At 43.5% G+C, this 11,277-nt stretch overlaps 1 protein-coding gene across 1 annotated transcript; it reads left to right on the top strand.

Annotated features, from left to right (window-relative positions):
• The first annotated feature begins 507 nt into the window (after positions 1-507).
• On the top strand, positions 508-11,024 carry LOC109524210 (GRIP and coiled-coil domain-containing protein 2-like). The gene is made up of 15 exons (XM_019883890.1): positions 508-615; positions 875-1,013; positions 1,120-1,935; positions 2,720-3,139; positions 3,228-4,532; positions 4,625-4,708; positions 4,771-4,941; positions 5,096-5,212; positions 5,293-5,412; positions 5,509-5,565; positions 5,650-6,348; positions 6,438-7,143; positions 8,249-8,379; positions 9,596-9,649; positions 9,999-11,024. The coding sequence occupies exons 2-15, from the start codon at positions 1,011-1,013 to the stop codon at positions 10,125-10,127; spliced, it is 4,812 nt and encodes a 1,603-aa protein (XP_019739449.1). The 5' UTR covers positions 508-615; positions 875-1,010; the 3' UTR covers positions 10,128-11,024.
• The last annotated feature ends 253 nt before the right edge of the window (positions 11,025-11,277 follow it).

The following is an 11,277-nucleotide window of genomic DNA, read 5'->3' as shown; positions in this document are numbered from 1 at the left end:
CAGAGCAGCACATGTTTACAAATCCGCTCAGATGAACTTACTGGCTTGTATCTGCGTGGAGAAGAGGAAAATTACAGTCAGTACAACGCAGCATACGAGGTTATTACGCATCACTTGCAGAGTATCATGATTGTCATATTTGAATTGAATATTTTAATGTGTTGTGTCATTTGACTTGAGCGTATCAACGGCAGTTTGGGATGATTGGTGAAAAACATGTTGAGCACAAAAGAGGAGTTGCAGTAACTTGAGCTCGTGATCCACTCCAACTTGCTCCCAAGCTGTTAACAATGTCAATAATAGATGAGTGTAATCAATATGGAAAAAATGCACAACTGTCTTCATTTCGGGAAGAGAATGTGTTTTCTGGTGAATACAGATCATTTATATCATTGTTTCCTCTGTTAGAGGGAAAAGTCACCGGGGGAACACAAGCAAACCAAAAGACGGTCACATGACCCTGTGAGAGCTTGGGAGAAGTGAAAACAGTCCTGTTACCATGGATATAGCTGGACGCAACTCGAGCCTGTACATTGTTGAATGTGTGAGAGAGTTGGGGTCTCTGAGGGGACTCCCAAGTTTAACCATTCAGTCAAACAGGAACTAGAGTAACAGGTAAGCGAGGACGCGCTGACGTGACACACGCACGCACGCACGCACGCACGCACGCACGCACACACACACACACACACACACACACACACACTTATTCGTATTTTAACGTTGGCACGCTGCCTGTTACATCTCCCTGTGTAACTATTGCATCACTTTAATTCAGAGTAATGAGCAATTTGCTCCTTTTTGCTAAATGGTAATGGGAAAGACTGTGAAGTTGGATGACACGCTGACTTTTTCTCTGTGTTGTGATGGTTAGATCAGAGAGTAAGAGAGTGCGGGGAGGAGCCTGCAGCAAGAGTTGCTTGTCTGTAACTCCCACTCACCCCAGCATGTGATACCACCAGAGGCTTGATCAGAGAAGACCGTGTACGCTGAGATAGGAGGTTAGGACCATGGTGAGTCAGAGCTCAGCGTGTTTGTCATTTTATTATCTTCTTAACGGTAGTTTGAGGATGTGGCAGACAAGAAACAACGAATACTAACATACAATATTCTGTCCAGACTTGTGACAAAGTGCAATGTGTATGGCGAGAGCGACTGCAGCGTTGTCAGAGGCGGCTGAAGGACAAAGAGGATGAGATGGGTCGCCAGTGCCAATACTTTGACCAATTTAAACGCCAGCTCCACCACAAGCTCAGCCTAGCGAGGGACAGAGAGGAGACCCTGCAGAAGCGCATCTACACTTTAGAAAAGCAGCTACTGGACATGACCGTGAGTGCGGCCACTGATGTCGCAGCATTGAGCGCGGTCCGAATTGTGCCCCGCTTGACCGAAACACACTGGCAGGAGCCAGGTGCTAGAGAAGAGTGTGAAGGTGAAGAAGAGAAAAATGAAGGCAGAAGGAGGCAATGGCAGCCAAATAATGGAGGAGAGCGAGATGGAAAGAAGGAGGGGGACAACGGAACAGCTGAAAACGAAAAGCGGACAGACACCAAACTGAACTCAAATGAGGTCAGGTTGCAAGGTTTCATCGTGACCCTGCAGGAGGATCTCAGGGTGCTGCTGGAGAGAGAGGAAAGTGGACTTGCAGAGCATAGGAAGTTGATAGAGCAGCTGCAGGAGGCCCAGGAGAGCAGCCTTTTCCTCTGCTACAAGGTGGAAGAGATGAAGGTCGAGCTCCAACAGCTGAACTTGTCTGAAAGTGCCCTGATGAAGGAGGTGGAAGAGTTAAAAGTGGAAAACAACAAACTCAAACATGACCTTAAGGATTCAACAAAACAAACTCCCAGTCAGTCGTCTGCAATCTCTGCTGATGTTTGCTCTGCCGCCTCTGACACTATTACAGTTGTACGTCGTCCAGAAGGAAGCTCTGAAATGGTGTTTATTTTATTTTATTTTTTGTGTGTGTGATTTCTTTTTCATTACATTTACTCATGAGGGTGAACATGCTCATCTCAGCTAAGACCGAGTGCTGTTGTTGACGGTAAATCCCTCTTGTTTTATGTTACATCTGTCCTTTTTCTATGCTGTGACTTGCGGGTGAGCTCGATCCAAAATTCTAGGTGGCTTTGGGCCAGAGGCACGGTACTCCATCGACTGGCCGCCAATCAATTGTTGGGTACATACTGTATAGGCAACCAAGCATTAACACTGACGTGCCACATTGACAAAGAAACATTCATATTGACAGCTAAGGACAATTCAAGTCTTCGATTAACCAACCATGCATGTTTTTGCGAAGCACCATCGGTGGAGCACAGTGAGATACGTTTCTATTCTTTCGCTATTCAGCTTGGCAGCATGAACAACACCTTTCTCAGTTTCCACGTGTGGTTTGCATGTTCTCCCCATGCTTGCGTGGGTTATGTCCTAAAACCATGCAAGTTAGGTCAAGTGAAGACTCAAAAGTTTTCATGAACCTGAGTGCGAATGGCTGTTTGTCCACTGTGCACGCTGCACTGCGATTGAGTGGTACCCCATCCCCACCCTAAGTCAATAGGCTCCAGCTCAGTGGCGACTTTAATGCGGGCAAATACTACAGAAAATGGATGGCTGGTTATCTAGTTCACATTTTTGATCATGTAGTACCAGAAGATTTTCCATATTTGTAGATTAAAGCAAAACTAGCTCCACTAATTCTTCGTTCTTTTTGCTCTACAAGGTATTGGGTTTGCACAATGCAGTTTCAGCTGTCCACCACCAGGCTGCAGCAGCGACCTCCAACAGTGCCACCCAAGCTCCCACGATTACTGCCAAACATGAGCCTCCGTATGCATCTAAAAATGACTCCCTAAGCGTTTTTCCTCACCTCAGTCGCCAAACCCTCAACTTGGCTTCAGAGACAAAAGAGGAGTGGGGCTCCCAGGGGGGCTTCAATGTGGAGGACACACACAGCGAAGAATCTGAAGCCCTGAGGGAGGCATACAGGAGCTTAGGTTTAGGTGAAGACCTCGAGGGTCTCAGAGAGCAATGTGAACACCTGGAGGCTGCTCTTCAGCAATCAAAGCAGCAGCTGCAGGTCATGGCTCAGGAGAACGCTCAACTGAAACGACAACTCAGCAACCAAAGAGAGGAGAACCAGGTAATGTATTGTCACATAGTGTATATATTGATCAAATGATATAACAGACATAAGTAACACAGTGCTGATTTTTTTTTTTTGTATTCAGTTTGGCGCAAGATTAACCAGTCATGAAGCTGATGCCATCCAGTCATCTCCTGTCCAAGAAGATGTCACCGACCGCGATGGCCTTCTCCATGCCCTCAATCAGGAGAACCGAGCCTTGGCTATCCGCATCGAGGAGCTGATGACTCACATTGAGCTCAATGAGGAAGAAATGAAGAGCGAGCGATCTCAGCTGAGGGCAAATATTTTGTATCTGGAGGAAGACAAAGCCAAGCTGGAGCAGGTGAAGCAAGAGCACGGGTGTCTCATCACAGAACTCACCAGAAAGACTGAGGATGATCTCAATACAATCATGGACTTGCGGCAGAAGTTAGAAGAGCATTGTAATAAACAAAAAGACATAGGAAGGTGTCGAGAAAACCACCCAGAAGAATGTTCGACAGAGAGCGTGGGAATACAGAAAGGTGGACTACAATTGATGTCATGTCAACCACCAGAGAACGAGAATACATTTCTAAAGCCTATTTACAAGCCACAAAGTTGTCTCCTGGTGAAGTCAGGTAGTGATCAAGTGGAGCAGCTCACCACATCCATCCAGAGTCTGAAAGTTGAGCAAACACAGTTGTATGGCCGTGTGGTGACTCTCAGAAAGGAACTGAGGGATGTCTCTCTGTCAGTCCAAACGCAGACTGAGGAGAAGCAGCACTTAACTCGGACAATTTGGGCACTCAAAGAGGAAAAAGATGGGATCGCTCGAGCGCTGGATGGTCTCAAGCAGGAGAGAGACCAAATAATCCGGGTGGTCAGTGGACTGAAGGATGTGCAAGTTCGTCTTTCAAAGTCGGTGAGTGGTCTGAAAGAAAAGAAACTGAAGCTCAATGAGTCTTTTCCAGTCCTTGAAAGAGAAAAAGAGAAACTGTTAGAGTCGCTGTCAAATGGAAAAGAGGACATTAAACAAACCGCTCAGACAGTGCAACGTTTGGAGCGAGAGAAGGAACAATTAAGTCAGAGAGTCCTGGCTTTGAAACTGGAATCAGAGAAACTAACAGAATCTCTCCAAGAGTCAACACATAAGAATCAACCATGCCATCATTTACAAGGAGACTATGAGGGGCTGCTCGAGTCACTTAATAGTTTGAAGGATGAAAAAGAAAGAACTGAACATTCAGTCAGATGTTTGAAACAGGAGGAAGCACAGACAATGAAATTACTTCAGTCTCAAAAAGAACAAATAAGCAGCCAACAAACTGGTCCTCACAGCCACACGCAATACAACACATCACACCAGAAGAAGACTAAAGAGGAAAACAAACTAAATGGAACAAACTTCGTCGACAGCACTATGCAGGTATAAAGACCCATGGAAAGGTTGCCTTGAGTGTGATATCAGCATTTGATCATGACAAGATTGTTCTCACATTTTTTTCAATGGGAAACCAGGAACCGAGTGAGCTGGTGGGTGAGATTGAAGTTGTCAGAGGAGAACTGAAGAAGTCACAAGAAGTGGAACAAAGACACGCAGAGGTCAGTGTAAACGGCATGTTTTCTCCTTGTACACGTTTCGATTGAAAATGAACTGTGTGTAGATTACAGATTGGCAGACCACAGAGGTACGCATGCAGTTGAGTCAGTCAGAAGTCAGAAGGCAAAGTGCAGAGAGGAAAGCATCCCTAGCAGGTGACGAGGTTAAGAGACTTACCGAGTTCATCAATCAGACAGACGACATCTGTAAGGAAAATGGACACCTTACCATGCAGGTAACTACAGTCTACCATTTCTGAGCTTCCATAAAATTCATTATTGACTGCAATGAACTTGATGCCCTGTCAGGCTCAGTATTTATTTATTTTTTTTTCGCATCTCCCGTTACAAAGTTCTGTAAGATAAAACTGTTGGCTGTATCTGTTGCAGGTGAAAGAGTTACAAAGCAAAGTGTCCGCCCTCGTCAAAGAAAAGGCGGCCATTACGTTACTGAAGTCAGAAATTGAGGACCAACACAAGATCCTCGCAGCTCAGCTCAAAGCCAAGGTCAGTGTAGAAACGCTTTTTGCTTTGGTGAGTCGTACTTGCGTACTGTTGTCAAACCCGATGTGCGTCTGACTCCATAGACGGTAGCTCTGGAGGAGCTGAACTTGGAGTATATTGCTCTAAAAAAAGGGCGCGACAACAAAGATGACATGAGCGCGCTCGTGTCCCTCCGCACACGTTACAATGAAGTTCAAGCCAAGGTGGGCAAATGTGTCATATGTGATTTTGGTCTCAATCTACTTTCTTTCCTAGTGTATGACATACGCGTACAGTACAGTATTTGTTTGTCTTTGTAGTATGATGCGCTCCAGAAAACGAAGAGCCAGACTGATGTGGATTTAGTTCCTTTAAAGGTGAGGAAAGTCTTAGATCACTTCAGTAGAATGTACTTCTGTCATTCTGAGATAATGACTGACAGATGTATCATCCAATGGCAGGCAAAGCTTTCCTGCCTGGTGCTGAAATGTCAAGAGAGAAACAGCTTCTTGGCACAGGTGATGAAAGACTTGCACAGGCACAGTATTGTGGATTTTAGACTGAGACAGCGTGCAGATGAGCTGCTCAGAGACACGGTACTGATTGAGTACACTGCTGCATTCACACCAGGAAGCTTTGCAAAAGGTCAGGACCTTGGGCTCACTCCGGGATTTCTTTCCAAATTCCACAACTACACAAGTGGACACACACAAAATGATTCCTACAATGACTGCAGAGACCAGAAAGGAACAAAACACCCTTCTTTGGAAGAGTCAGCAACAAATGTCCCTGATTGCTGTTGTGATGTCGGGTGCGTGCCAGCTGTAAAAAGAAGGTGCAAAAATGCCACCTCACCTGTGCCAACTGTGGAAAATCAGGTGCCACCATCATCTGAACATGTGAACGTAGTTCAGAGTACTGAACGAACCATTGCAAAAGCACTTTCTCCCCCTGCTGCCGGACCTGAAAAAAGAGCTCTGGATATAAGACCTGAGGCATGTCTGGGCCCATCAAACGTGTGTGACACAAGCGGGTCTATTCTGAATCTTGCACCTCCACCCTTGATCGGACATGCCAGTGTGAGCAAGAGACTGAGCAGTCCTGAGAAGATCATCAACCTCCAAGAGCAGTTACAGCAGACTCTGCTGAGTCGCTGTAAGGTAAAGCTGTCGGGCCAGTGTTTCATCTGATCAAATTGAGAAATATTGTCCTGGTAAATCTAATATGGCTCTTCTGGTTGCATTCCAAGGTTGTGGTGGGCAGAGGAAGCGTAGAGCAATCCAGAAGAAGAATGTCATTCTCAGCTCCTGCGTCCCCGAACCTGTCTTCCCAGAAAAAGTTGCATGGCCTCGATGCCATTGCTCCACCGAGTGGTCCCCTCTCAAGCACAGCCAAGCACCCTTCACTGGTGACATCGCCACCTGTTGTGAAAAATCAGCCTACAACACCACTTTTTAATGCAGTGACCGCAAGATGCGCTAACATGTCGTTCGCACCTCACTTGTCGGCAAACCGTCATTTTAAAGGCGACATATCCATCACAAGCCCTGCTACTAACTCAATGATGATCACTGCTGCCTCAAGCCAAACCAACTCGACCTCAAGCGGTGACTCCAACGTACCAACGTCCCCAAAACTGAAAAGACAAATTTCTCCTGACGAGGCTAATGCTGAGCATTCCACTTCCTCAGCTTTAATGACCTCTGAAACTACTGACTCCAGCGTCTTCGTGTGTTCTGACGCAAATCCAAAAAGCACTGCCTCAGACACAAGTGCCCCGATTGAAGCGACTGCTCACAAAGCTGATGTTTTCAGCAGGGTAATAAAACCTAATGGTGCTGATCCTTCTGTGTGCGACGGCCTAGAATTCACTACATGCAAGTCGCCTTCTGAGGGATCATCAAATAAGTCCCATGTTGCTCCAGAGAAGTTGAGATCTTCAAGACCCAAGCCAGGTAATCTGACCACGCATCCCACACTGAACCATTAACAAAAGTGAAATAGTAATTTGTGGTGCGTCCATCATTTTGTTAGGAGGCTACTTTCTGCTTCATGGAGTAAGGGGAATGATGTCATCATTTGTATGCCTTTATTGACTCAAAATAACTTCCTTGATCCACACCTTTTATTGTAGAGTGCTCAAAAAAGTTAAGAGACCACTGCTGGATTAAACAATTAAGCAAAAATAAGAGGACTTCAACATCATGGATGGATTTTGGGATGAATGCCGCTTGCCACACAATCATAAAGCCATTTATAGAAAATGACAATTACTCAAGTTTCTTTGCGTTGCAATAACAATTTGTTGCGATTGCCGGTCTCTTCATTTTTCCCAGAGCTGTCTAATTGGACATTGGATTTGTGCATGCATGTGCTCACAAAATCCAGTTAGCTAATTAAACAAACAGCATATTAGGATAACTGTTTGCCAAAACGAACACAATTTCATGGTCTAACAAGAAACAATTATCACGGAAATCCTCTAGTTTTCACAAGATGAGTATAAAAATGACATTTAACAATTCAATTAAATTCAGTTTAAGTTTAAAGTTAGTTCACTATTTAAAAGAATTCAAGTTAAAGAATGATATTCACGAGCAATTAAAAGCCATTTTTCACTCAGAATATGGTCAAACCGTCAAAAGTGAGCGTGTGTGTATCGAGGAAATTCAAGAAAAATACACCAACGGGAGAGCAAATTTTAACAGGGCACAAAAGAAAAAGAGGCAACAAGGGAAATGCGTGTCTTGTCTCTGCTGTGCGCATATTTAACATTTTTAAAGCTTTGTGAAATCACTTATAAAAACTATATCCAGTTGAATACGTCGGAATTTTGATCAATCTGTTATTACTTAGACATCAATGGTGTCAATTTTGGGGGGGGTCACCCAGCTTCAACAGGAGATTCATGCTTGCAAAGTTTATCTCATGACTTAGGTATTTTTATCCTCCTTAGTCAACTGTTCTGAAAATGTCATGTTATGACAAACAATGGAAGGAAAATATACTGTATGTACTCTGTCTTTGTGCTGTCCTTGACTTCCGTGTGATATCTCCTAGACGCTCCAGCGGAGGTGCGCTTTGTGGAAGTCATCAAACAAGTGGGTCAGAGCGGCCTCCTGATTGGCTGGGAAAGGCCTCCTCTGGATGAGCTGGGCTGCAGTCATGGCACCTTTGTGTATGGTTACAGGGTAGGCACAACATACTTCAATCCCAATCAGAGCCACTTGTGTCGCTGTCGCATTATCTAATGAGGGTATTGAATGAAGTGTAAGCGGACTCCCTCGAGTGGTCTGTGAAAAGAAAAAAAAAAATCAGAATGAAATGCTCACACTGTATACTGTTACAGTGATTATGATTATTTTAATCAAATGCAGCACAGTTTAGTTGTATTTACCTTTTAAGTAATCAATTTTATTTGGTCAGGGGGTTGCACAAAATCAAATCATCTGGATCCAGATACATTTTAGAGTAGTTTTAGAATATACTTTTATTTTTTAACCAAGTGCACCACAGTTCAGTTGTATTTACCTTTTTAAATATTCAATTTTATGTTGTCAAGTGGTTGCATTCAACAAAATCATATGGATGCAGATAGATTTTTATGTCGACTATACAACTACTCAAAAATGAAAAGCCATTTTTGAGACTCTAGGCCAGTGGTTCTTAACCTGGGTTCGATCGAACCCCAGGGGTTCGGTGAGTCGGTCTCAGGGGTTCAACGGAGCCTCTTCCATGGAGGGTAAGACACATGCGGCTCAACATGTTAATTAGTTATGACACGCCTGCTTGTTCATCACTGGCTGCAAATGATCACATGACATTGCTTCTCCAATCAGTGCTGTGGGAAATTTAGTTCGCTTTGTAGTCAACGTGTGACTGTTGTGATAGTATGTTGTACAATTAAAAAAAAGTATACTTATCTCTTGAAATTGTATTTACTTTATTCTGTTTTTAAAAAATGCGGGGTTTTTTTTGTACGGTATCTTGAATTTGTTAAAAAAAAATGTATATTTATTTTTCACTCATGAAGGGTTTGGTGAATGTGCATATTACTGGGGGTTGGCAAGACATTTGATAAAGGTCGTAGCTGCCACACCTTGCCACCCAGTACAATTGCCTATTTTCCAATTTTTATTTGACTTTTATGTCCATTACATTTTAATTGAATCATCATTGAAGTAGTTGTTTTCCCTATTTTACACACTCAAAACTGTGCATTGCTTGCAATATTAAGTACACTTGACATTGTACTGTAAGTACTTTTTTGAGGTCATACTTTTTGTAAAAAATTCTGAGGACCACTACTCCAATGGGATTTGGAAATACAGAAGTATCAAAATACAATAGTAGCCAGTTTTAAGTATGATCGATTATATGTCATCTCACAAATGTATGCACTTTCAGGTGTTGGTGAACGGGGACTTCTACAAGTCTGTGATGAGCTCAGCATGCACTAAGGTGTGTGAATCATTGTTGTTTGTTATTATTTTTCAATATCGTCATGAAAATTGTTCCTTTATTTCGGGGTTTGAATCTCTCCATTATCCCATTGTTCGAATTTATTCAAGATTTTGATTTTTCTGGTAAAGCGTAAGTCTTTTAAGCGCCACATCATCGCTGTGCCAAATAACATCCCCTCAGTAGCAGATAAACTCCAAAATCCAGATCCAGAAAGGGCAGATAAACCCATGCTCCCTGAGGAGAAGCAACTGTGGTTAAAGTCAAACTGCGGCAGGGTTTTTACTTTCTGGAACCGGATTTGCCACCTCTGTAAACAAACCTGCTATTTGAACTGTCTGTTTTACAGTGCGTCCTGGAAAACGTGGAACTGAGTTCGCCGGTTAAGATCGGCATCCAAACACTGGGCTCCAATGGGCTGACTTCAAACAGCGTACACATTGTGTATCTGCCTCCACCTCGGACAGGTCATCTCTGAATCGCACTGACCTGGCCTCTTATTTCTCGATACACAAATTTATTGATACTCGTGTGTTTTAATTCATCTGGTGTCGGCACACTGACAATAATTTGATGCCCTCTAACAGTATTCGAGCATCACAAGGGTGATGGTATCATCACGTTGGACCAGCTCAGGTCAACACACCAAGATCATATTATCTTGACCGTCCAATGACCATTTTGGGGACTTGTGGCGGGACACTGGACCTCAAAGTGATAACTTGACTGGAAAAAAAAAAGGTGTCGGATTCCTGCCACGGTTTGCGTAAACGCAGGTGACTATCAATGTCAGCATTTCTAATTGGACGGGCCTTTTTGCAATGGAATACCACAAAATTGGATCACTTCCTTGCAAATTCAAGCCACATGTATACACTGAGATCAACAAAGACGGACATGGCGTGTCTTCGTAATTCACCGAAGAGCTCTGCTGCGGCTGCTGCCTCTGGATGCTGTGACGCTCAAGATTTTTTATTTTTTTTTTGGTGCTTTTTTCTCCAATGAAACCGACACAAACTGCATCATGTGCTGACATGCTTCAACCTGAGGCTCTCGCCTTCATTTTCCCCCAACAAGCCAAATATGAGCAAGGACACTGAACTCCAAAGACTATGTTGCGGTGGACATGAAACAGAATCTCCTTGAGTTTTTCAGTATTTTGCACACAATCCTGTATAAAAGATTAACCAGATGTCATGTTTGCTCGCTACCATCTTTGCTTTCTAAAATTGACACACAGTAACACGTTTTTGCCACTTCTATACGGGTGTAGAGTAACCACGGTACGGCAGATGTATTTTTCTATCAACGATGGATATTATTGTTTAGCCATTGACACCTTGCAACTGTACAGAGAATAAAAGTATGTCACAGAGGCGTGTGCAGCTTTAAGCAAAAATCAGAGATATGACTGCTGGATGGTGGCAGTGAACTCGACTCACCTCATGACAAGCAGCAGTTTGGCGGATCGTGAAGAATTCTAAACAAATGTTTTTAAAAGAAGTTTTAGAAAAAAGGCTTGAAGCTGTTATTGCCAACCCCAGTTGAAGTTTACTGTCCAACTCAATATAATACAAGGAATTACACGTTGCCACAAGTGTTGCCCCAATAAAGACTCTCTAGCCTAA

The sequence above is a fragment of the Hippocampus comes genome, unplaced genomic scaffold, assembly GCF_001891065.2.
Source record: "Hippocampus comes isolate QL1 unplaced genomic scaffold, H_comes_QL1_v1.1 scaffold156, whole genome shotgun sequence".
Lineage (NCBI taxonomy): Eukaryota > Metazoa > Chordata > Actinopteri > Syngnathiformes > Syngnathidae > Hippocampus > Hippocampus comes.
This window is presented reverse-complemented; position numbering and strand designations above follow the sequence as displayed.